The sequence below is a fragment of the Eretmochelys imbricata genome, chromosome 21, assembly GCF_965152235.1.
Source record: "Eretmochelys imbricata isolate rEreImb1 chromosome 21, rEreImb1.hap1, whole genome shotgun sequence".
In the NCBI taxonomy this organism is placed as follows: Eukaryota; Metazoa; Chordata; order Testudines; family Cheloniidae; genus Eretmochelys; species Eretmochelys imbricata.
The window spans coordinates 7,433,034-7,460,287 of NC_135592.1; the positions used below are offsets into that span (position 1 = coordinate 7,433,034).

The 27,254-nt window shown below is 44.0% G+C and overlaps 1 protein-coding gene across 4 annotated transcripts in view; it reads right to left on the reverse strand.

Moving 5' to 3' along the window:
- Window positions 1–26,618, reverse strand: part of NFASC (neurofascin) — a 100,397-nt gene extending 73,779 nt beyond the window's left edge. For 2 of the 4 annotated variants that reach the window (XM_077839256.1, XM_077839257.1), the window contains exons 1-7: window positions 26,525–26,618; window positions 17,237–17,342; window positions 16,560–16,756; window positions 15,563–15,685; window positions 14,221–14,391; window positions 9,665–9,715; window positions 646–757 (exon numbers count right to left, since the gene is read on the reverse strand). In XM_077839256.1, the coding sequence (XP_077695382.1) occupies window positions 646–757; window positions 9,665–9,715; window positions 14,221–14,391; window positions 15,563–15,685; window positions 16,560–16,756; window positions 17,237–17,342; window positions 26,525–26,618 (854 nt within the window). Of the gene's footprint in view, window positions 1–645; window positions 758–9,664; window positions 9,716–14,220; window positions 14,392–15,562; window positions 15,686–16,559; window positions 16,757–17,236; window positions 17,343–19,654; window positions 19,673–26,524 lie in introns of all 4 variants that reach the window. The other 2 variants (XM_077839258.1, XM_077839259.1) reach the window with 1 other exon arrangement.
- Between the last annotated feature and the right edge of the window lie 636 nt (window positions 26,619–27,254).

Sequence of the window (27,254 nt, forward strand, 5' to 3'; positions counted from 1 at the left end):
CTAGATGATCATAATGGTCCCTTTTGACCTTAATATCTATGAATCTATGAGATTCCTCCAAATTCAGAACCACTTAAACCAGTCCCCTTAGATTTCATCCTCCCAATGGTTTCCACAGATGACTCACTCTCCTTCCCTCCTGACTTACACCGGGATCTTGATCAAGGATCCTGACCTTCACTAACACCACTAGGAGTGAATTTCTGACTCATGGATACTACTCAATCTCTTCTGCATAGTTTTAGCTGGTGCACACTCCTGTAGCCAGACCTGGCCAGTTGGGCATTCACAAGGACTACAGTGGGGCCTGTTTCCCTATATTTGGTAGGACACTGTTTCATGTGTCACTACATCCCCAAAGTGGACAAATAAAAGGAAACTGATCCAACACAGAGAAAACAGAAACATAGTGTCACCCGCTTCCACTTTTGTGATGCATCTTTCCACCTCTTGCTCATAGGACATTTGCAGTTACCTGTCCTTCCATTGGGGAGCAAGACACCGTGGACTGGATCCTACTTTCACTGAAGTGAATAGCAAAAGTGGAGCATCAGGGACTGTACAGTTTGCTTACTACCCAGAGCAGAACAGATAAGGAGACGCCAGAAACCATTCCCCCTCCCTCCTGGGGCAAGTGGTACGTACACTCCTGAAGCAATGCACTCGAGTAAGAGGTCCACCCCTCTCAGCACTATCTGGTTGCTTGAGGTCCCGTAGGGATACATGAAGCTGGGGGTCGTTTCCATAACCCCTCGGGCTGAAATCAGCAGAAAAAAAAAACAGACCACTTTTAAAATCTCCTCCTCCATGCTGTTTCTACCAGCAATACACAGAGCTGCCTGAGTGGAGAGAAGCGATATAGCAACAGGGGAAGAAAGTATCTGTAGCATCATGAGTGCACACGGTACTTTACTAAGTTAGTTGGTTTTCACGACCATCTTGCAGGACTGTAGTAGGTCATCAGACCATCATCCCAATAAAGCTGGTTCTACGTGGATTCATGTGGATGCACCAATGTTCCATATCAAGCTGAACGAACCCATAATAGAACCACATAACTTCCCCTCCGTCAGTGTTATGGGACCAGTTGCTACACAAGGGTTTGCCAACGCACTGAGCTCAGAAGGAATTATGTCCAATTAATAAAGTGCTCCAACTCAAAGCATCTAGAGGGAAATCTGATGATGAATTTTAAGCAATGTTGGTTATGAAATACAATCCGTGCCAAACCAAATTAAGGCCAGATTTGGCATTCAGGCCTTGATCCGGCAAAGCACTTAAGAAAATGTGCAACTTTAGCATCACTGCATACACACATGCTTAAGTGCACTGCTGGATGATCCCCTCAGTTATCCCAGTGCAAGACCCTACCGTGGTCTATTGGCCGGATAAGTGTAAATTAGGGCAGAATTTGGCCCTTAATTTCTCTCTTTGATATGGTTAACAAAGAAAAAAGTTGTTAAAGGAAATTCTGTGGACAGAGTGTACAAAATCTCATCTGTAGTTGGGCATCTGACATGGTTCCATATACCATTTCCATAAGGAAATCAGAGACACGAGACTGACATGGAATCACTATATGAACAGGTATAAAACTGGCTAAAACAAAAGCGCAGCTCAGAAACAAGATTAACAATTTAGGGTTAGTTTAGGAAGAGATACTGAGTTGTATTCTACTAGCGTGTGTTCTGGATCTGATACTTCAGTATAAGCCAACTCCTTTCATCCTTATCCAGTCAAGACCCCTGTTGGCTGCTCAGTGGGAATTTTGTCTGCATAAGGACTGTAGGATTTGACCCAGGCCTCAATAGGATTTTGATGCAGTAGACGAGTACGCTACTTAATTTTGTAGATTAATTGGAGCTGAAGCGGTAGAGCTCACAAACAATTTGGTGGACGGAATTAAAACACAGTAGAATCTTGGAAGGAGAAGTTGGCTGAAATCAAATGAGATTTTAAAATAACAAAAGACAAAGTGCTTCATGTAGGACACAGTAATCCAACACACAAATGGAGGCATTTACTATACTGGCCAGGCAGTAGTACCACACAAGAGGATGTGGGTATGAGCATGAAAATAAGTTGGAGTGACAGTGTTGTCGAGGCCTGTAATAAGGGTGAGGTGATTATTCTGCTCTGTTTGGTAACTTTTAGGCCTAAAATGGGTATCGTTCTTTAAAAAACAAAATGAAATTGGAGAGCACAGAGGACAGTGAAAAAAACTACAAACAATTAGACAAGGCAACCTAAGAGGAAAGTTTAAGGGAACTAGGGAAAGGTTAGAGAGAAGGCAACTGAGAAGAGACATGACCACTGTCTACAGATACATAAAGGTCTTTCTGTTAAAGATGATTGTAGTTATTAACTTACAACCATGAGGACATAAGATGCAATGGGCTCAGAACAGCAGTAGTGGAAGTGGAACAAAATGGCTAAGGGTAGGTGATGGATTATCAACAATGGGAGACATTCAAGGCTAGAGGAGATGTTGAGTTAGAAAGGGATAATGGGCCCAACTCTGCTATGATGGATGAGTAGGAGTGGAAGTAGCTGGCCCCCTCTGACCCAAAAGATTCTTTAGCTCAATAACCAGCACACATCAGAAATACAGCTCAAGTCAGTTATGCCCAGTATGTGCCTGTGAGAGCAAGAGGGGGGGATTCTGTGGTACCCGTAGGATCACACATACCTGAGGAGCATCCTATCTGACAGGCTAGTAACTGTTTTTTATTGTTTGTTTTTTAAGGGGAGGGGCTGGGATGACAAGGGAAAACAATTTGTGGCGTTCACTCCATTAAGACATCAGGAAAGGTTTGTGATCAGACCCCTCAAAAGAAAAGCTACCTGCAGCCCAAACCACAGCTTCCCAATTGGCTCTGAGCCTACCACACCACAGCTGCGCACACACATCAGATGACTTTTAAAATACAAAATGATTAATGGTCAACAAGTGCTGGTGAGACGGTTAGTCAATTATTCGGTTAATGGATTACCACCACGTACAAGTCTTGACCTTACCTTGACGATACAGTACATTTACCAATGCCGTAGACAGATACACATATTTAACTTCTTTCTTACCACTTGATAAGCTCCCTTTCCTAGTTAAGGCAGCCCTACAATACCAGCCCAACACTAGCGTATGAAGGCGAGGTTGCAAACATAGTGGCTGGCGTTATGAAGGCAATACTTGTCTACAGCTACCACGCCATGGTAACAGCATTTCTGGAGGTATTTCCTATTTTACACAGAGAGATGCGGGAAATACGTCCTCTTTGACACTACTCAGTAGGCAAATGTTCATTTTCATGGCAATCACTGTATGGTATAGGTCTAAACAGGGTGTATGTCTCACTTCAACAAGTATTTTGTTTGTTCGGGAGCCAGGGAAGGTACCAGTCAGGGAAGAGAAGCAGTACAAGCAATTTTACCAGCCATATATTAATGATGACAATTAAAAAATAAAGGAAGGGAAATTAGTATCCTGTCCCAGTTCTTTTAAAGCACCCTACAAACACACTGGGGAGCTCATAATAAGTTTCTGTCTTAGTACATCTGATAAACATTTGCCATTTAACATTAGGGTGCTGCAGAAATCATTCCAGGCAGACATAAACTTCCAATTCCAGATTTGTGGGGACAGTGACAGACAGAAAATGTCAGCCTGCTAGAAAAGTCTCAGTCCATTTCTTTGGTTGGAACATGGAAATAAATAAATAAATAAATTGGAAGTGGATTTTTATACCTGCTCTGCTAGTCATACACCCGTTATTGCCACCATTGTTCATCTATACAAAATAAACCTCAAGCAGGCGTGATCCGGATAGTTTAAAACAACCACGTAACTCCAGTGCCCGCAGCCCCAAGCACTGAAGTGCTAATCAAAGGCATTTTTATTTTTTTCATATATTAACCTTACAGATTTTAAAATTTGGAAACAGCTTGCAGAACATTTAATTTCTACTAAGAACCTTGAAAGAGGAGTTAGATACATATTTAGAAGCTGTATCTATTTGCTTTCTGTACAGCGAGCCACCTTTAAAAAGTTTTCCACTGGTTTGAAATAATTCTATCATTTCCAGTGGAGTTCCTTATCTTAAAGGCAAGAAATTTCTGGCTCCGGTGAATCTTTCCAACTAGTAGAATGTTAATAATGATGATACTTAGCTCTTATATAGCACTTCTCATCCAGAGATCTCAAAGGACTTTACAAAGGATGTTAAATATCATCATCTCCCTTTCACTGAAAGGGAAACCAACGTACAGACACTTTAAGCCCACCCACTAAATAGGCTTTGAGAAGACGATAGCCATTTACTCATTATCAGCCTGGGGTTTAGGTTCAAGACGGATATGGGGCTAGCATTCAGGTCTGGATTACATGATGATGATAATCTCAGGAATTGCTCCCATAACAGTTTTACCCTAAGATCGAACCCTGATCTTATTACATTTCCACCGTATTAGGGTAAAGTTTCAGAAGATGCGCCTGCTGCAATTTTAACTGCATCAGAACTGAAAATACTGACCCTCTCTAACGTTTTGGATCTGACCCAGGAGAAAAAACCCTAGGGAGAGTTCAAGTGTAAGCATTTGGCATCTGGGATTCTAATCAGAGGCTTTGAGGATGGTTCCAATTGGCTGTTCTGTAATTTAATATTCAAAGCAGACAGAACATAAATATTTTAGGTTTATTGCAAATGGTAACAGGCGTCCCCTCTTCTATTAGCTGGGTTGCAGGTGGGTGTGATCTAAGAGAGATGCAGAGGAATGGAAATTGAAGCAAGGTGTTCTTTTGGTCACCAGCTCTGGGGGAGATGTGGGGGCAGGCACTGCTGCATCAGGGCTCTAACTGCATGAAAGTTGGTGGGATTTTTAGGAGACCCCTGATAGCGAAGTTCGATAATAATGAAGCTTTTCGTATATGCATATAATGCCACGCCCCAAATATCAGGATGAAAACACCCCTCTACTCTTTAGCTGCTTCCTTCAATAACAGGTCAGCTCCCGTGATTGTTCAGTGTCTAACTGCAATTCTCAGGATCCACATGCAAGGTAGCATAGACATAGATATCTGGCTCCTCGGAGAGCTGCTCTGTTGGCAGCTCCTGCCTCCGGCATGGTCGCATACAGTGGACATTGTTGTGGGGAGGGGAGAGGAAGCAGCTTCGCTGTAGCACACGCACGGCAAGTTTGCCGTGTAATCTCCATCCCAACACACTGTCCACGGGCTGTACTAGTGGGAAGCTCTGCACAAGCTTTCTCTGACACTGGGCTGCTGAGGAGGTTGCCAAGGACTTTAGAATGTGACAGGATCTCAGCTGGTGGTCATCTAAGCATTCAGAAGATGCTGGAGCATCCATTCCCTCCTTGGTGCACAGCTAGAGCCCTGCAAATCCACGGCCCATTTGTGCGGATCAGATACGGATACAAATTTTGTATCTACAGCCCTGCAAATCCACCGATATCTGTAGACTATTTTTGCGGCTCGGATGTGGATACACATGTCCTGTTAACTGGACTGATGCATGTGTCTCAGGAGCAGATGCTTTCCACTACCTTTTATGCTTCTGCAGACGGGGAGTTATCCATAGAGGGGGCAGCAATTTAAATATGTGCCAGGGGAGGGCCAATGGGTCTGGGTTTAGGGTTTTGCTACAATTTCTGTTGTATTCTTCAAGAGCTAAGCTTCTATTTAATACTAAGTGGTGGTGCTAGCCCTTCTGGCTGTCAAAGGAGGGCTATCTACTGCTGTCTCATTGAGCCTGTATACAAACTCAGACACAGCACTAAGAGGTATGCACATTCCTTGTTCATCTGAATGGGGCATTGCTTTATGTCCAGCTACTGTTCTTCCTGAACCCCTATGGATGTTCATGGTGCAGCTGGATGTTCCATTTACTGAGCAGTCAACTTGGCAATCTTCCCTCTCATACATAGCCCTTACTCATGCAAGGAAACCCACTGATGCAAATGGAACTCCTTGCATGAGTAAGGGATGCAGGTTTGTGCACCCAACATGGGAACCTAAGTACCACAGCTAGATGCTATGGCACAAAGTTTTGATCTGAGTCCACATGCCGTAACCGAGAGCCCAATAAAAACTGCTCCCGCTGCCTTCAAAATCTGCTATTTGGTGGTAATCTTGGCAGCAGGAAGGGGTTTATACAGTAGGCTGGAGCAGATGGGTCTCTTTTGACTCTAAGGATCAACAGAAGGTGAGGGGAGGAGGTGGAGGAAGGGGAAAAAAGCCAACACATATACGTGACTGGTGTCAACTCAGTTACTCCAGTACAATGAAACCTGCGCTAAGGATCCAGAAGTGCAGCAGGTCCTCCTCCATTCCCTTCCCCAAATTTTGAATAGCCATTTAAAAGTATCCCTAAAGTTTCTGCAGTCACGTCCAGCCAAGTGTCTGACTTTTACTTATGGCAATTTGCACTGCAGAAAGATGTGACAGCTATAAAACTTTTCTCTGCAGGTTTACTTTTTACATGAAACTGGTTTGGGCAAATAATCCAATTTGAATGACTAATTAGACACATTTTTCTGTTCGCTAATTTAGCATGATTTTCTCAAATCGATTAGTTATTAAAATAAATTTTCAGAGTAATTTCTAAGAACAATTCTTGGTCTGTAGTTCACTTGTCTACAGTTGATTGGGAGGGTCTGGCATGGAAAGTTAGAGCTGTTGGATTGGACACACAAGGTCACCTAATATGTTTCTTTTCCCCTGATTGGAGGAGCTCAACTCTTGGGGCATGTCTACACTTCAAGCTGGAGATATGACGTCCAGCTCAGGTGCTAGTTCACTAGGAATAGCAATGGCTTGAACAGGACAATGGGCTAGCTGCCCCCAGAACCTATGGTCCTGGTCAGGAATGTACTCAGGGCAGTTAGCCTGTCCTGCCACTGTGGCTAGGTCACTCAGAGCTAAAGTGCAGACATCTACATGGGCTGGAAATTACAATTCCCAGGTCAAGGTGCAGAGGGACCCTTAGATTCAGTTTTCCTGTGCGGAAACACACAGAGAGGAATTCAAAATTCTGTTCCTCTTATGCAGTTTGTGTTACCTTCCTGGCAGAAAAATCTCTGTCCCTAGATTATTTGAGGAGAGTGAACACAAAAATGATGCAAACGGTGTAAAGGGATTCACTTAGAAATTCAAACTTCTATTTATTTAAACGGCATTTGTCCAGCTTCATTAGCCAATGAGTATTAATCAGATACATTTTAAAGGACAATCCTCTATAGGATTTTCTCTCCATTTTCCCATGGATTTATACCTACTCACAGGCACAGAGGAGAAATCTCCTTCTACTTCCATCGTATGGAGACTTGAATCAGTTTATGAACAACCACTGCTCCTATTGGAGCTAATTTCACTCTTGACCATTCAAAGCCATCCATACTGGGCATAACTAGTCTTCTCCCATTTCAAGGGCATCCCTGACTTCAGTTAAACACAGCATATCTTCTGACACGGCTACTTGCTTAGCAGGGTGTTTACACTGCCAGCACCGTTCTGGGTTTCTAACATGCCAAATCCCCCTCAATAGTTCTTGAGACAGTTTTCACTCAAACAAAAAAATCCACATTTCAAGAATGAGTTCCCTCCCTCGCCCATACGGCATCCCTATTACTCAGAGAACTCTCAGCAAGTCTCATACAGGGAGATACAAAAGGGGTGGGGGATGTGAATCCTCTCTTGGCCATCTCATTTGGCAGCAAATCATGGCAGAAAACGCATTTCAATACTCTTGCAAGATTTTATCCAACTTGCTTAGACTTCTGCAGTCAGGAAATATGTTGCCAAAAAAAACCCTGCAAGGCTTTCAATTGCTTAAGCAGCAGTATTCCCTATTCTTCCTGATAGTGCAAAGCTTCTACCTGATTTGGAATTCACCTGCTATGCAGAGCTTTGCTACCTTTCTGATCTAGCTAGTTCTCCAAGCCATTAGTAGGATGATAGCGTCACAATAACATGCCCATATTACTGCTATTTTCCTCCTTTGGTTGATGACAATGAAATGGCGATCTGATTATAAGGTAGCAGACCTTCTTTGGTCCAGATTCTCTGCTGCACTCAACTTAGGTGCAGCAGATGTGGTGCTGGGACCACTAGTGACCTGGTTACTGCTCCCTGATTTCCTGCCCAGCCTTGAATGCACTGGGGGCTGCTCTGCCAGGCACCAAGGAACTGTATGAGACAGTGTCTCTCTCTCCTGCAATGCACATCCTGCTGCGGGATGCAGAGGGGGAGGATAAGAGCTTTAGCATAAGAGTCAGCTATGCTGGCTGTATGCCTAAAAGGGACTCCCCAATGGCAGGGTTCTCCTTAGCTAGGGGGTGAAAGGTCTGTCCTCCCTCTGCTCAGGCAGTGCAAAGCAAGACACCTTGAGGAGGGAGGGTCTGAAGAGTGCTCAGACTGAAAGCATGGAGAATCTTTGCATTCTAGCTACCTGAGCGTGAGGACACCACTAGGGTTTGCCTGTGCATATCTGCGGGCAGAACGCAGTCCCTTGTGTTAAGCAAAAGTCCTCTTATGGTTTCAGAGGAAATGGAATCTCTCTCATTATTCTGGAGTCAGTTTCATCCCTGAATAGTCTAATGAGGGGGGAATGATACAGGCTGCACCAGCACTGGGGACATTCCCCCCCAGAGCAGCCCAAACATAACCATGAAAGGCGTACTCTGAATTCATTGCATTTGGGCACATCCTCCCACTTCCTCAGCAGCAATATCTTGGGGTATATCTGCCGGAGCTTACAAACACTGTTATGAACCAGTTTCCAGCACTTTATGCAAACATCCTCCCTCACTACATCACTGAATGAAATAAACCCACCATGGCCCCCCACTATTATTTACATTATCACATCACTTCCACGACACTCAATTTATTTCAGAAGGAAGTTCATGCCCTGGGGAGCTCAGCAATTGTGCCTCTGAAGCATAATTTATGAGTATGCTGTGGGCTTCCCCCAACAAATGTATTCTCCTGAGGTAGTTTTTCTGCTCAGACAAAGGGGAGAGAAAGAATCTTCAAAAGGCATTCAAAACATGCATAACACCACTACAAAGAAACACATTAGCATACTTTTCAGAAAACCATACATTTCTTTTCCCTTCTCAATGCCTACATTTAGCTGCAAATATAATAGATGTGCTTTCTGAATGGTGAGAAATATTGGATTTTCTTTTTAAGTTTTCTGCTCTTTGGAAAGGGGATCCTATTTGCGGTAGAAATGGGGAAGGATTCAATTTGGCCAAACCTCCTTGCTGTTTGGGCTTTGTTTTGGTTCATACTCAATTAATCCAAATGCCCCTAATCTGGGGGTTCAGATAATTGATTAGCTTTGATTTTCAATAATTTGGACACTGTATGATATTTTAGGGGGTTTTCTCCCCTCCATGTGCAGTATTTATTAAGTTGAAACTATAAGTACAAAATCAGAACAGGACTACATATATATGGTGTGTAGGTGCATATATATATATATATATATATATATATATATATATATATAAATATTGCTAACTTGTTCGCTCAATTGCCTTGTCAGTTTCAATGACCAACTAGCGGGTGTTAACACAAGAGTAAGTTGGGTTAGGTAGAAAGGAGTTAGAACATGAAGTTCTCCAGAAGTCAGTGTTGACTCACCACTGTACATGTCAGTGTGATTTCGAAAAGACGTTTCATTATGGGGATTCTCTGTAATAAACAAAAGAACATGAGCGCACCAAAGGCAACAAAGCAAGCACTGAGTAACGGAAGGCGTAACGGAGGAACGCAAGAAAGCAGGAATGAAATACCAAGACCAGAACACAAAATTATTTTGAAAACGTAAAAATGCTGCAGCTATGCAACACAAGCACACAAAATATTCCGAAAAGAACAACAGTCCGGAAAGAAAGAAACAGCAACATAAGACAGCAATGAAAGGAGAAAGGACTGCTTCATTCCTACAAGATGTAGAATCAAAACAAAATATAAAAATAAAATATCAACTAAAGGTTTCATAAACACTTTCTGCAATTTAAGTGTTTGATTCTTTTGGTATAAAGAGAGTGTCTGCATCTTTGAAAAATCCAGTTCCAATGTGAGACAAGTGGCTATTTTGCTCTTGATTCCTTGAACACATGAGGGAAGCATGTTTCTTGCTATTTTATGTCAATATAAAACATAGGTTGGCTAAGCCACAGCACAACCACACAGAAAGGTGTGATAAAAATTAACAAAATTAGGATTTAAAAGTAGTCAACTGTAAAATCCTTTTAATTAAAAGTATTTTAAAGTGCATTGTGTCTCATAAAAATCCACTATTCACTAACACACATCCATCAGTCGGTGACAGGCACTCTAACAACTCTATTTTATGAAGAACATTAATTGGCATTACAGGATTGCTGGATAATAGCTAGAAACATGGGCCAAGATCCACAGCTGGGGTAAATCAGCATTGCTCCAATGAACAATGCTGATATACACCGCCTTAGGTTCTGTCCTCACATTTTTAAAATGTATCTTATATTAAATGCTGATTTGGGATCTGCTAAGAGTGATCAGATTTTAAAAAGAGATGCTACACAGCCATCTTACGACATCATCTAATGAACAGAAAGTTTTAGAACATTTAAAAACTGGGTACATTGGTTACAAGAAGAGTCACTGCCCTGAAGCTTAAACATCAACAACATACATCATCTGTTTCGGAAGGGTTAAGATGACTCATCGGGGTCCAAGAGCTACACGAATCAAGTGGGATTAGGTTTGGAACAAGAACGCAGTCCTACCTCAGTCCACTACAGGAAAAAGTACAGCCTTATCTTTCTACTGAATTTTTACAAACTGCAGGGGCAATTTTCTTCCCTCCCATATGGAATGTAAATAATGGAAATTTAATGTAATCATTTTTCAACAGCTAGATTACTCATTTCTTAAAAGTAACCAACACCCATAAGGCACATATCTCTCAACAGCTTTAGACAAAAAAAAAACAAACAAAAAAAAAACACCTAAATTCAACCTCTTTGAATGTGATATATACAAAGAATTTATTATCGTAACAGCCAGAAAATTAGAACTTCAGTCCACCTTCTATTCAGGGGCCTCCAGGGGGCTTTTGGGATGAAATTTGCATGCTATAATAAAGCCGACATTTCCAAGGGAAGACTTAAGAGAGAGTCCAGTATAATTGGAAGCCACAGTGCAGCAGCCTTAATGAGCCTTTTAAAGGGCCTGAGAGAATGGATGCTGTAGAGATATCTAGATGAAGAATAGCTATCCTACGTGGGTTAGCGTTTACAGCTAAGCATAGACTTCTTAGAGCTCGTCAATTCACCAATAGTTTGTTCTGCACATTCTTTCCTTCAGTCTATTAATATATACAGCTACATCCTCAGCTGGTGCCAACGAGCCCAGTTCCATTGTCTTTGGTGCTGCTACACCCATTTACACCAACTGAGAACCTGGCCCTTTTTTTGCAGCTCAATGTTTTCATTCTTCGACCATCTGTGTAAGTGGATAATATATCTGAATGTTATTCATCTGTGACTATTCCCATCAATCGGCCAAGAATCTATGTACTTAGCCTTTGTCAGTCACTAAATACTTACGGCCCAGCTCACCTCAGTCTTATTCCTAAGCCCACATGGGGGAGAGAGCACAACAAAGCAGGTAGAATGCTCTCTGCCTGTTTTGATTCTCATGACAAGTTTTATGCCGTATTGGGGCTCCACTAATTTCAACATACACTGATGTGAGATCACAGTCGAGCCCTACCATCCGGCTCTGGCAGTGTTCTACTCTCACTTTGCAGAGCTCTAAATACGCTCGAGCTATTCCACAATGTGTAGCATGGTACCTATTGAAAAGCTATATTCCTCCTCCTCTCAAACTATGGCAAATGCTTCTTTAACAGAGCTCCTGTTCCTCTAATTCGGTGGCTGCTTGCCTAGCATAACATGACCCTCCAATCACGTGTTCAAGGCATGCTGTACCATTCCAAGTTCTCGCGTCTGCTGGCTGCTCCTGGAAGGGTGTGCGGAGGCTTTCAAATGCAGATTCTCTGGCTATGGGAAAAGCTGCCAAGCTGCTGCAACAGGGAGGTTGAAATAAAAAGGAGACGGAATGGAGACGTTGTTGAGAAAACAAATGGGCAGCAGGGAGGGATTGGACTCAGCTTCTGCTGACTCTGAACTGAGACAAGGGGCAAACTTGCAAGGTGAAGCTATGCAGAGAGGTATAACGTTAGCTGTTTCTACCTGGGATGTTTATCGTCCAATTTAATGAGAAGAGAAATACACAGCAAACCATTGGTTGTGGGTCCTCCTCCTAACTCCTGCAGTGTATAGCCCTGAACTCTCTCTGCATTAGACTTGCAGCCAGGTAATGCTGCTCTCACTGCTATTTCTTTATACAGAGCAGCATCTGGGAGAGCCTGCCCTGATCAGGTGTTTTCAAACACCAGGACCGCTTTCTTTGATCATCTCTCCCCCTCGAATTATAGTTACAAGGTCTTAGGCCTTCTTCGGTCTTTAGATTTATACTCCAATTTACACCACAGTGTAAACGTACACAGGGAGCAGCTAAGCTTCTTGTTCTCAAACTGATGTGACATTATGCTTGCCTCAACCGAGATTGTCCTAGGTGCTATACATATACATAGCAACCGACAGTCCCTGCCTTGCAGGTTTACAACTAAATATTATCTCCTGTCTTCATTCTCTCTCTTACTCCCTCCCTTACAAAATTTCCACATCCGCTGGTGATCGGAACTATGATCTCGCTCCAAATTTCCTCCAGTAGACCCCCGTGAAATCCATCAGCATTGGAGACCTGCCTTCCTCCATCAACCAATCTACTTTTAGACCACAGAAGAGAATACTGGTGCCAGGAACTAGCATATATACTCTCCATCTCATCCCTTGGCTCTGACATACTGAGTTACTAGATAGATGTGCATCCCTTATACCTAGAAACAAAATAAATATTCAGAAACAAATCCAGGACTGTCTAGCCTACTATCACTGCAGTGGAGAAAGGATTTTGCAGTCAGCAAAGGTCTCTCAATGAGATTAGAAACATAATCTGGTTTGTCCATCTCCAGCTTCAATGTCTTCTCAGGAGACTTCTCATTATGTAGTTAGAGTGCATTATAAACGGGCTCCTCTTGCCCCTAGAGAGAATGCCCTTCTCTGGGTTGAAATTGAGGTCACCTGCAAGCCAGCACAAGTTTTCGATGCAATCGCTTGGGCTCCATAGGGTCAATTTTCCTGTTAACGTAAGTGGGAGTCTCACAGCTAAACAATAGATCGTTGTTTATAAATAATTTAGCCCTGTGCCGTGCAGCTCATGAGTTAAACGAGGAGACTACATGTGCCAGTCGCCTCAGTGTTCACAAGCACAATATCTTCCCTACCCAATAAGAGCAACAATAGGCTTAAATTCAGGGCAGGCCTAAGCAAGTGAAACTCCAGTGGAATCAAAGGAGTTGCACCAACTTCGAATGGATCTGAATTTGGGCCCAGTATAATTCTGCTCTCAGTTACAGTAGTGAAATCTCAATGAGATAGCACCAAGAACAAAATTGCATCCAGCACGTTTTAAGGATCCCTGGCTGCCCGGGGCTCGTTACCGTATTCTTGCATATATTTGTGCATTAATTCAGACTTGTTTAGGGAAGTTCTGTGGAGATGCAATGCAAATGTAAAAGAACTGAGGTCCACAGCATAGGAAATAACCCTAACCCTGGGGTCATCAAGAGCAGCTCTGAGCAAACCCAGGATATTACTCACATATGAAGCCTGGAAACTAAACAGATTGATCTCCCACTAACTATGTATATAAAAGCTCCCCTACAAAGCGCAGACACGTCTCATCTCTGTTGAAGCTGGTTTTGGGTTAACACACACACACACACACATACACACAGTTATAGCATGAATTATAGGCCTGCTTAGCAGTGAAGTTCTGAAGCATTAGAGAGACATCAATACCCTGCCTTTAGGTTATTGGTCCAACTGCTACATTGACCTTCAACCACCAATTCTTAGGTTTTTCTAAACCCTGTCATGGAAGAAAGCGCCCTCCCCCAGAGAGATCTCAGAGCTGCACAGAATGCCTTCTCTGCAGGATACTGCCAGCACGATCCAGAGGGGAGCCCTTGCGGAAAAACTTAAAGAAGCACCAGCCCAACAGGTCAAGGCGACACTTACTGGTTTGGACCTTGAGCGTGTAAGGGTTTTTCTGCTGGATGGTGTGGGTGAAGTGGAAGCGCGCATTACAGCTGTAGTCAGTTTGGGCATCCTGCAGCATAACGTTGGAGAAGTATAAGTCGCCGTTCTGGCCCTGGGAGACGCGCTTGTCTTGGTGGATTGGCTCCATGGCTGAGAGAGAGAAAACAGGAATTCAAAACAAAAGCCACTGCACTGCTGGACGTCTTAACATCTGCCTTCAAACAACTAGTGCGTCTTCTGGCAAAGCATCTGGAGGGGGCAGCAAATGCATAATTGAGGCAGAGTCATCCAAGTCCAACAAGAGCTGATGAGTACAAACCAGTTCTTGTAATTAGTGGCGTGAAACACTCCATGAAGGAAACAAAATATGAATATTGAGGCTGCCATGCCCCTCATAGACTTTAGAGCAATACACAGCCCCCCTGGCTGGCTGGAAGGGATTCTGTTTGATTATAAGAATTCACTGATTTCCAATGGAACCAATGACGTGGGATGGGAGGGATTTTAAAGAGCTGGCTCCATGTACGAGCAAGGCACTTCCTATCGTTGTAAAAAGTGATTTGCCCTGTAGCTTTGTTTTCAAGCTGCTGCCATCCCCATGCTTGGTTACAGCAGAGGCTCACCTTCTTGGGCCAAATCGCAGGCCCGCTACTCCATCCAGCAGCATGCACCGGCCCCTACACTCCCTTCACCCAGCTACCCCCAGAGCAACAGCTCCCCATCCTACCCTCACAGCACCGAACCCCTATGGTTTCATAGATTTTAAGGTCAGAAGAAACCATTGTCACCTAATCAGCCATGGGACTTCCCTGCTTCATGTCCAACAGGCTGTGATTGAAGTAGAACAGATCCTCTTGCAAAAACATCCTATCCCCCACCACTTTCAGTAAGTGATTCCAATGGTTAATTACCCACACTGTTAAAAACGTGCACCTTATTTCTAGTCTGAATTTGTCCAGCTTCAGCTCCCAGCCAATCCCTCCCCTCCTTTCCATTCCAACCTTTTTAAAACCTGTGAACCACAAAGTGGCTAAAAACTCATGCCATGATCTAACCCCCACAATTCCTGCCTGCGGAGGAGGGTGGGCTGGGACATGATTTTCTCACCAGTTTGTGGGTCACAGGACAAAACAAAACAAAAAATAGGACATTGAGAACACTTGGGCTATGCCAGAAAGCATCAGCTCCGCTGTAATTAAAATGGGGCGGGGGGAGGTTGAAGTTCTGCATTAAAATACATATTGCGATCGGTCAAAAGATTTCCCTCACTGAAATGAACAGTTCAGGGAGCCCTGGCCACCCGACCACTGTCCCAACTTACAGCTGCTCATCCAGAAGATAACAGGAGGTGGCAGCCCAGGGGGTGGGTTGCATTTTAAAGTCAGTGGGGATCCTTCATCGATCTCTACGAGGTCCAAATGTTCCTTTGGCCACAAGGGAGACCCTGCAATCAGAAGATGTGAGAGACATAGCGGACATTGAGCTGAAGGGAATACACTGGGAGAGATTTGTTTTTTAAATCACATCACCCTCTCCGAGGACCTGGCCTGGTTTCAGTGGAAAGGCCCTGATGCAATTTTATTTTTATACACACAGGTTTCTTGCAGGGTCCATGTGTTCCTGCTCCATAATGATATTCCACCCTCTGAAAACTACTTATATTGGAGGGTCTCTCAGTGTTGTACAAACATGACTAATGAATTAAGCTTCACGACAACGTCCTCTGTACGGCGGGTGTTATTACCCCTATATTACATATGGGGAAACTGGGGCATAGAGAGGCAAAGTGACTTGGGCATGGTCGCAGAGCAGGTTAGTGGCATAGAAGGGAAGAGTCTCCTGATTCTCTGTTCCGCTTCCTAGCCAGCAGACTATGTGGCCTCCTCTAGCAGCTGAGATTGCTATCTACTGTGATCAGCTACAATTGTTGTTTGTGTGTCTGATGCGCCCAGATGCCACAGTGGCAGGTCCATTAGAAGTTACACAGGATACAGTTATTGTAGTTGGGTTGTTGGATACAGGAGTGGGAGGGAAGGAAAAGATCAGCCTATCAGCCAATGCAGGTAATGGGTATTTTATCACCACTATACATCTCTAGTCTGTTTGCAAGGCTGAATTAATAAAATGAAACAGATACAAATACCACCAGATGTGAAGCCAGATGTGGCATTTGCGTGGCAAATATTTCCTTCCCAGCTTCTGCAAACCCTATGTCATGCAAACATTTTTTTAACTCAAACCAGAGCCACTCAACTACCTGAGGCTATAGACTGCCTGGCTCAGTCTTGAGAGAGGAGCGACAAGTTTGCATTACTCACTGGAAACCTGCAGGAGGATTTTGCTGGAGAGCGCTGTCCCGTACTCGTTTCGAGCAGAGCACTGGTATTCCCCCTCATAATCCTCCGGCCTTCCACCGCCACGGAAGTCGATGACCAGTGTCCCCGACCTGCGCTGCATCGAGACCTTCGGGTCCTTGGCCACGTTGAAGAACTTCCCATTCCGTGTCCAAGAAAAACTGCCAACATTGGACATTGCATGTATTATGTAACCATGTGCCATGACCACATAGGAAGAGTCTTACTAGCTACAATACAGTTACATTTAATGTATGACCCATTAACTTTCCTATCTAATAAGAGAGACACGACATGGAGTTGGTTGCTCTTCCATAGAGTGTGCCAGGCTTTCGCCCCTTGTGTATTCCCACATTAAATCTATTTGGGTATTTATATGGGCCTTGTCACCATAGGGTCTAAATTCCATAGCTAAGTTCTGTACTGTGCAAGGTAAGGAGCCCAATTCTCTGCTGGTACAGTGGAGCTATGCCAATTTACACCAGTGGAGAATTTGGCCCGAGGTACCCAGAAAGACTCACTGTTGTCCAGTGCAAGAATGTCTTTAGATCTGGTTCCCCTTTTTGCTGACATCAGTAAACTTTTCCGCATCTCAAAAATAGCAGGACCTCAAGGTCATGAGAACTTTAAAATGCACTCACGTAGGAATGGGGTTCCCTTTGGCTTCACATTCAATGAAGATGTTATCCCTTGGGTCTACAATATAGTCCTTCACAGACTGCTCTGTAATCGTGGGAGGTTGAGACACTGCAAAGGACACAGAAAGAATGAGGAGAAACCCTTTACTCATCATCCTGCAATGGAATCCTCCTGGGAATTGAGACTTCCCCTGTGGGAAGTCACTGTTTTTATTCATTATCTTTGAAATTGCAGGGGTCAGTAGAAGGACCCTTCAAAACGTAAGAGCGCATATTTCTCATCTAAGTGACTCAAGCTCCCTGGTCAAGCAGTTCCCTGCCACCAGCAGGCCATCTGATGTGAACTAAAAATTTAAAAAAATAAAATAATCATCTCTTTATGAAAGAGACTGAACATGAAAGCAAAACTCAGCTAAGAGCTTTCAAAGACAGAACACAAACGTACGTGTATTACCTAAAAGTTCCTGCAAGGAACAATCAAGGTAGCACACATTCAAGACAATGGTTTGAAAACTTCCATCTTTAGCCAGAGATAGTTCTAGATTGGTATCTAGGAGTTAATGGTTTGGAAAGACTAAAGAATATACCAATGACAAGTTTAGGGTCAGGTTCTGAACCATTATTCTATATTTAACATCAGTGTAGCTCCAGAGACTTCAACAGACTTATCCCTGATTTGCACCAGGATAACTGGGGATCAGAATCTGAACCCTAGCCTCTTACCCCAGCCATTGGAAATAGCTTAAAGAAAAGATACATGTTCATTACTAATTTGGTATATGAAATTGATCTGACATGCATGTTCATTATTTAGTAGGGTTGGCAAAACAGATGCAGTTCTCCTCCAAAACAGACTTTTAGCAATAACAATTCTCCAGAGAGTTAGTGTTTGTGTTGCAAGATTAAGGTTTTGCTGGGACATGATAGCCGCTTTATTAGAAGTGAAATCTCCTTAGAGCAGTGGTTCTCAAACATTCCCACAACATGATCCCCACATTATGGATTACAATTTCCCCCCAATCAAAGGTCCACTTCCCTCACAAAAGGCTCCAACTCAAGGTTAGCTTCCCTCTCTCCCCCCTGCAGAACATTTCTGAATCCATCTTCTCTTTGCTGCTATTCCCTGTAGCAGATCATCTTGCAGGGGACATTTTGAGCACATCTGTTTCGTTAGTGTCCTCTCTGGTTCTGGTTAGGCTTATTTCCTGTCCGCACGCCCCTTATGTACAGAAAAGGAATGGACATGGGGCTAATTAAGGCCGGACACTTCTTAATCTGGGTTCCAGTGTCAGATGTAGTTTAGGGGGCAGTGAATCTAAGGCAGGATGTAGGACAGAATACAGCAGAGTCCCTATCCCCTTCCCCTCAGCTAACACCACAACCTGGCTTCTCACCTTCCCATTCCTCTCTAAAGGTGCCAAAGGAGGGGGAAGAGCCAGGCTGCTTCGGAGCGGAGATACATGCTCATCTCTGAGCTACGCAATGAGACACGGGCAATTCTAATGTTGCCCTTACAGAAGATCTGTTCCCCACAACCCAGAGTTCATGCCCTCTGCGCACACAGCAATTCAAAGGAGACACTGTGCACGCCAGGAGAACGGGTCTTCAGGCAGTTTTCAAATTCAAAGGCACCAACTGCCCACTGCTGAAGGGGAAAGAGTAGAGCTACGCTGGACAGGAAGGGGGAAGGTAGGGAGTTAGGTTGGAAGCAGACAAATGGTGGTAGAAGGATGGTGAAAAGAAAGTGAGAATCTCACTGCAGGATAAAATTGGAAAGAAGTCCTTATAAACCACCATTAAAAAGGATAACCTCTCTGAAGCTCTCCACCTACAGTTTGAGAACCGCTGCCTCGGAAGCTGGTCTGCTGTGTCTAGCTGTGGCCCATATTTGCAGCTCTGACCTACATTGAGAATCCACTCCTTTGCAAGAGCCATTAGAAGTATCTGCAAATTAGGGCATCAGGTTCCAGTCATGTACTGGCCCCGATTTAAAATTAGGAGCCAGACTCTGATCTAGTGTAAATCCAGCGTAACTCTTGTTAGAGTCAACGGACTTATGTTGGCATAATGCAGATCAGAATATAGTCCTAGGATGGGGCCCATTTAGAGGCAGCACTGGTTTAGAATTGTTCAACCATTTCCAGATGTCTCAGTCAACTGGCCAACGTTCAGATGCAGTGGATCAGACAGTCTGAGGAGGCAGGGGTGTGGCCAGACTCCCCAAGCTCCAAGGAACAGCTCATGCTCTTAAAAATCTCAATCTTGCAACAGATTCTGCTTTAGTGGATTCTGTTCCTGCCTCGCCATCACAAACCATTCAGATTGCTCATGCTGCAGCCCCATGCATTTTGTGCCAGGCAACAACCTCTGCTTCCCACCAGTGGGACTAATGTACAAAAAACAAGTCAGGGTAGGACTTACATTCACTCTGAATATTTGCTGTTAGTTCCAAAGTGTAAGCATTATAAAAAAAAAGAAACAAAAAAAGGTTAATTGAAAAATAATCCAACAGATTACGTACACAACATGGCTATCGTAGGGACTACAAATATATCAATATCCAAACATGGCCACTTTAGAGTAAACAAAGCAATTGCCTTCTAGCCCACTTACCTTCATTTAAACATGGGAAAATCCCTCCATCAAAAACATGAGTCTTTCATATTCACAATGAGAATTACATGTTCACAATGAGAATTACGTGTCCCAGGCCACTTCCCTCCAACCTGCCTTTTAAAAACTGCCCGTGTGAAGTTAGTGAGGTTGAATGGTGACAGATCGGCAGCTCTGGAGACGGATGGGCTATCCTTATTCCTGAGATCAGTACAGAATGCACACTGCCAGAGCAAACGTCTCATCCCACTGCCACCAATATGCCCCATCCCAGAGTTGGATGGATTGCCTTCAAGGATAAGAAAGCAGTTCAGTCTCTCTGGGCAAATTCCGTCCTTGGCCTTGACTGCTGCGACTGCCAACAAGGGGCCACAGGTGCCGACCGTGGGGGTGGTGGTTGGTTAGAGAGATGCTTTTCCACTAGCCACTACACTGCAAACCAATGACCGCCCATCAGGATACTTATCGGATAGTGGTAACTTGTGATCCCTAACCTTGGGCTTGAACTGGTGGCAAATTCAAAAGCCAGTTACTGAGCCCCTTATGCCAGCCCTCCAGGCAATCAAGGAGCTGATGTGGGGTTTAATAAGTCTTGATTTGGCTAACTAAGTAAAAGCCCAAAGCAACCCAGGCACCTGTCAGATGTAGCATCTGACCAAGGGATCATAAGGCATTTTAATTGCCATGGGAGACATCATGCCTAATGTACCTGCCTCCCCACAACCCTGCATCAGGGTCTGCCTCCAGGCACCAGTGTTTATTTCCAGAGCCGAACCATGAAAGGCCTGTTAAGCTCTTCATTTAGCTGTTTAAACATACTGGTAGCAGCTGGCTCTCTGCCAAGACCTGATGGACCACCGGGGCAGGGTGAAAGGGGACAAGGAGGCAGTTCCGTTGCCTGGTTGTAAGACCTGAACCAGAAGCTTTCCCAATGTAAAGAGAAAGCTGAACACAGCAAATGGGGAACAAACCACTGACTGGCCAACCAAGCATATGGAAGATACTGATTCCAAGCTGGAGGAAATGAGTGTTAGCACAATGGTCCATGGTAGGGTGACCACATGTCCTGAATTTATAGGGACAGTCCTGATATTTTGGGGCTTTTTCTAATATAGGCACCTAATTACAGCCCCCACGCCAATTTTTCACACTTGCTATCTGGTCACCCTAGTCCAGAGACAACTTCCCTTCCTCCCCATGGTGCATCACTGTTGTGCTGAGATGTGACACGTGCACTGTCCACACATCATAGCGGGAAGCTCCAGCTCCATATTCAGCAATGCCTGCACAAGACTTTGGTCTCAGTGAGCAAGAGTCGATAGAAGAAGGGAGCAGAAGGGTCTAGGAAAGTTTTTGTTTAGAAAAAAAAGTGGAAGAAAAATAATCCAAGCTACTCAATAGCAGGGAGACTTTTCCTTGTGATACACGTTTTCAGATATGTTTGTAGAGCACCTAGCACGAAGAGGCACTGAACCCAGACTGACCTCTGGATACTACTGTAACAGAAGGTGAGAACCACACGGTTAATTTTAGAGGGACCTAGTTAGGCTTTTAAGGAGACTCACTGATTTATTTGGATTTTTAATAGTCTTGTTTTAGTTGCTTATCGTAACTTGTTATATTTCTTTACAAATTTTATTGAAAGCAATAAGCAGGTAAAAATAAAACAATATTAAGGCTAAACTATTATACTTTGTGTTAACGAAGGGTTAAACAATACAATTCTATTAACATTATAAGGTTAGAATTCATTTAAACTAAAGACAAGTATTATTCCAATATATGCTATGTCTTTTCCAACAAATAAAAATTAACATTGTCTATAATACAAAAACAAAATTGGTTTAAGAAAATTTGGAGGGGTGAGAAGAAGAGGTGCAAAAAACTATATTTTAAATTATAGAGCTATAGTTTGGTAGCGTTAAGACCCTTCAGGTGCCACAGTGGTTTATTAATTGACTGCATGAGCTATGCATTATTGAATGGTTCACCCCAGGATCTCTAAATGCAGTAACGGAACTATTCTAATGCAGCTATATAACAAAAGACATAAACTTTCCTCTTTATAGTGCTTTGTATCTTCAAACCCCACTAATCTGTGTTTACAACACTCATCACACAGTAAGAGTATTATCCCCGAAATTACAGATGGGGAAACTGAGGCAGAGGGGGCAGTGACTTGCCCAAAGTCACAGCGAGTCAGTAATAGAGTTGGGAAAAGAACAGTCTCCTGACTCCCAGTCTGCTGATCTAACCACTAGCAAGCACTGCCTCCCTATTGCTATAAAGGCTGAAGAGTGAAATACTTTAACTCTCCACGACTCCCTTTGCACCTTCTTAAACTTGACTGCAATCTATGCTCAAGCTGGACACGCAACCCACTAGCAGTTGTGTTTGCAAGCTCTTTGAGAGGGAGTTTCCCAGTTAAAGAGGCAGTGTCCTCATTTATGAAGATTTGCTACAATACACATCCATGCACCTGTGGAAAGAGCTTATCCCCATGAAGGAGGGAAGTCCTTGCAGTTTGTAATACACAGGGAATAAAGCTCATCTGCTGAGACAGCTTGCGATTTGCACACTTATCAGGGCCCAGCACAACCCAGGAGCAGCTGTGGCTATTTATGCGCCACCTGCTCGACTTAGTAAAACCTGTAACCTTTCAGGTTCAAGATGGGAGTGATGAATTAATTAGTTAAATCTTGGAGCTCAACAATGGGAAGCCACAAAAGGGCTAGCGAGACCTGATCACTGACTGGGTTAAAAGTGAGATTAAAACGCCAACTCCCCAGCAGCTCTAAACGTTTCGTCAGAAGGAGAATGCAGCTCACGCTTGACGCTGTCAAAGAGTTAAATGAAACTATTTGAAATGGACTCAGCTGGGTGGGACAGATGTTGGCAAGACCTTTAACTCCTGCATTGATTTGGGACGCCTCACTTTTGGATTTCATCCCACCACAAGTCACTGTGGCGAAGTCCAACAATGCTTTGAAGTTCCCTACATTGCGCAGAGTTCATTTGAATTTCCTCAAAAGAGGATAAATTAGGCAAAGACAGGCACACCCTGCCCTGGAACCTGGCTTCCCCTTTGTTTTCTCATCTGGCTACATGCAGTCTCACAAAGGTTCTGTCTGAATGGTGGTTATGGCAGTAAAATATGGTGGTTGGTTTCAAACTCTGGTTTCAAACAAAGCATGGACAGGGTCAGAAAGGGAAATGCTGTCCCTCAAGAGTAGGGGCAGCCAGTGGGGTACCATTGGCTCTTTTCCTTGCTCTGCCAGAGGCACCATGGGCAAGGCACCTAGGGACCATCTACACTTGCAAAACCATCGTATCAGTGGGGTTGGAGAAGGGCCTGGTGTTATAATTTATTGTCCAAGGATACTTATGATAGATAACAGAGTTTGGCCCTGCCTGTATAGCTAGGACCAGAGTATATTAACAATCAGGGCAGTAAGCACAATTTGGCTATGTCTACACAGGCAAGATCAAACTGGCTTATGATACCATCCATAGTTTTGCTAGGCTAAATGGATCCTGTTCCCTATTCAACAAATGGCAACTCATTTTACTATCGATCTTAGGTATTTAAAGAGTGCCCGTCACCTTATTGAACGTAGCAGAGTAAAAAAATCATAAAAGTAAAACATGGCATTTAAAACTACCTCTGCTTCTGCACGTCTCACCAAGAGATGTCAATACTTTCCTTCCTCCCAGGCGGTGGTGTGAGGAACAAGCGATAGGCGCTTTAAGTTCCTTAGATGGGAGGTAGCCGAGAAACGGAAAGTAATATTCCACTGCACAAGCTATAAGCATTTCTCTCTACTTTTCTAGGGTCGCATTACACTTGACTAGGCAAAACGACTCCTTCCTCCATCCAAGGCACAAGGAACAGCAGCAGGAAGCTCTTTTAAAATCAATTACGTTTTGTCTGGCCATGCTGCTTCTCCTTCCGTTTCCGGGAGTTTACATTTCCAAAAGGGCTCTAAGTTCTTAACAAAGCCAGGCCTGATACGCGACACAATCAAACTGTGTGCGCAAAATACATTCTCACTGTTGGGAACAACAAAGTGCAGCGTGCTTGTTACACCACCACCAACTGCAGCTACACAGAGTTTTTCATCCCAGATCACTCCGAATTAGGCGGAGTAGGGACTTGAGCATTGGGCCCGGGTCCCAGGCTAGGACCCTGTTCACCAGGATCCGGAAGGCAACGAGAGAAGAGTGTGCCTGTCCAACTCTCTTTCGCTCTCAAACCTTCCTGACGAAAACTTTTTCAAAACCGATACATTTAGATCAAAAGAGCCTATTTCACCACCAACTAGCTAGCATCGATCTATGTAAGACCTGTGTGAAAGCTCACCTGTGGGCGCATCCTTTGGAGCTCAGGCCCACATCTCTCCTTCTGAAACTCTCAGAAAGAGCAAACGTCCTTTCCATTCATCACGGACTTTTGTCCATTTAAAGATCCCATTACGAATTACCTTATCTGTGAATTCACTCCAAGCCTTCCTCATATACCTTGTCTCTCTCTTCTCCTGTTCAGTCTCTCTCTACATCTAGGCTCTGTTTCAGCCACAGACTTAAGCATGTGACAAACTTAAAGCATGTAAACAGTCCCACAGAAGTCAAGACTGTCCCCATGCTTCAAGGTAGACACATGCTTAAGTGCCTTGCTGAATGGGGCCCTGCATTCACCCACTCACCCAGTTGGCATGAGAGCCTCATCCATTGCAGCTCCTGCCTCGTGGAGCCGTCCTACATCTTTCCACCTGTTTCCAAACTTTGCGTAAAAGCACCTCTCTTGCCCATAATTTTTCAGTCCCCCGCCCCTCCTTGGTCATTTAAGTCAGGAAAGCATTTGAGCACAGTTTGTATAACTAGAGTGTCTAAGACAGACCAATATTATACTGTCAAGGGTACAACCTCCCATCTCAGGAAGTGTCATGCTCCCTTAGCCGGAAGTTAAGCCTTGATAATACTGTGCCCGTCTATAACACTGTTCCTAAAAGGATTTCCATGTGCTTCAGAGTTGCAATGAATTCTGTGAGGGGGTGGGGTGGTTAACAACACCCCCTTTTACACAGGGGGAAACAGAGGCACGGAGAGGTTAAGTAATTGACTCAAGTGGCCGAGCCTGGAATAGAATCTCAGCCAATGTGGTCTTTGCTATACTCTAACCACTTAGACGACACAAGGTCAGACATTTTCTAAGCACTGGCCTTAAGGTGGCTTAACAAAATCATTCAGCAGCAATTTCATTAGCCTGCATTTTTTCCCCATGTTTATCCTCCTGAATAGAATATAAAACCTGCCTAATAATTAACCCAAAATGGCCTGATGGAGGGGGATAAAAATTGCAGAGATGTACATGCAACTTTCCCGATATAACCCAGTTTCCTCCTCCCGTTGGGACCAGACCTCTCTACATCTTGATGACAGCGTCTGCCTGAAAGGACTGCTAATGAGATTCTCTCCTCCATGAAGGAGCACCCCATACACAGTCTCCATAGTAATTGCCCATATCGTACATCTTCAGAGTCTCTTAATTATCAGTGGCATGTCAGCTACTGGCTGCCTTAACACAGCAGCAACCTGTAGGATGGAAGTGCCCTCATTTCAAGTAAAGCCCATTAGGGTGAATCCATGTTTCTGCTGGCAATAAAGGGTAATTACACAGCAGCAGAGCACCTAAGAATAGCAGAAGAGGATTCTGTGCACCTTGGTGAACTTCAAACACCTATCAAAGCCAAACAAATATGACAGGGTTTTCCTCAGCCCAAGTACAACACAAGGGCCTTCAATTAATTGGGAATAAAGAGGAAACCTTCTTCTCCCCTGGTTCTCCTCTCAGCTCCAGCATGCTTCCTCCCTGACTGTCAAAATGAGCCCCACTTCTCACCCGTCTTATATCACACTAGGGAGGACAGTGTGTTACTTACCCTGCACATCTCTGCTGACATGTGCACCTTCACCTACTCAGAGGGAGAGGGTTATCCCCTCCTTCTCACCTATGGACAATATCTATACGCCCTGTTCAACTCCTCTCCCAAGGCCATCATCCCCGTGGGAATTATACAAAGCAACACTTGCAAGTGGGCACAAGGGTCTTCCCATGTGAAGTCACTGCAGGACTGGAGCCCCAGGTAGCTTCAGGTCCTCCCCTAAACAAGGGCTCCAACAGCTTCAAAATCAAAACAGTTTAGCTAAGCAACCAAACAAACAGGAGATGCATGTTGGCACTGGAACGGGACTTTAGGTGTGGACCCTGTGGGGGAAAGGGGAGGAGCGGGGGAGTCACTTGGACTCCTGTTCTTCCCTCTTTGCAACTACTCTCCAGCCGATTAGCCTGCAAAAATGATCAGCGTCCTCATGGGACACGTTCCAGGAAAATGCCAGAAATTCTGCACGAATATTCATCTTGACATTATTTCTTTACAAGGAAAAGCTTAGCTTAGATGCAGCATTCACTGCAGTTTCCAATCTTTAGCCAATAAAGTTGCCTAAAGCACAAAGAGCTCAAGAGACTTGCCCAAGGTCACATAGTGAATGAACGGCTCAGCCCAGACTGGAAAACCCAGGGTCGCTCTGGCTCCTGAGTCCTTCGCTCCAACCATTATACCACATGGCTCCCCGAACGGAGATTTTTAGAGAAAGCTGAACATAAATCTAGAAACTTACGATCGAGGGGAACTTCGATGGCTCTGATGACATGATGAAGGTACAGAGCAAACACCACTCCTGAACAGGTTAGGAGGGACTGTTGCATTACCATTGTGAACGTTTGGATAGTACTATGCTTCCACTTTCCTTCACTAAGGCAGGCCGGCCTCTTGCCACAGTAGCTGTACTCCTCGGATTCTTAACTGCAAAATAAACACAAGCCACAAATTAATGAGCTGATTATAGAGCGCTCTGTATTCCTCGTTTTCTATTGGGGTAGCTCCTAGAGGCTCCAGTGAAAGATCTGAGTCCCATCGTGCTAGGCACTGTACATACACATAGTAAGAGAGGGGTTTTGCCCCAAAGGGCTTACAGTCTTAATATCTGAGTGCTCCAGAGATGTTAGCCCAACAGAGTCCTCTTGCATCTTCGCTGGCTTCCAGTCATTTGATGACATACAATCAGAATACTCGGAAAGATGTACATGAACTCAAGATTTAGAAAAAAGAACAGGAGGACTTGTGGCACCTTAGAGACTAACAAATTTATTTGAGCATAAGCTTTCGTGAGCTACAGCTTATGCTCAAATAAATTGGTTAGTCTCTAAGGTGCCACAAGTCCTCCTTTTCTTTTTGCGAAGACAGAGTAACACGGCTGCTACTCTGAAACCTGTCAAGATTTAGAATCTAACCTATTCAAAGTGCTTTACATCAACAGTCACTATTTCATCTTCACAACACCCTCCCCC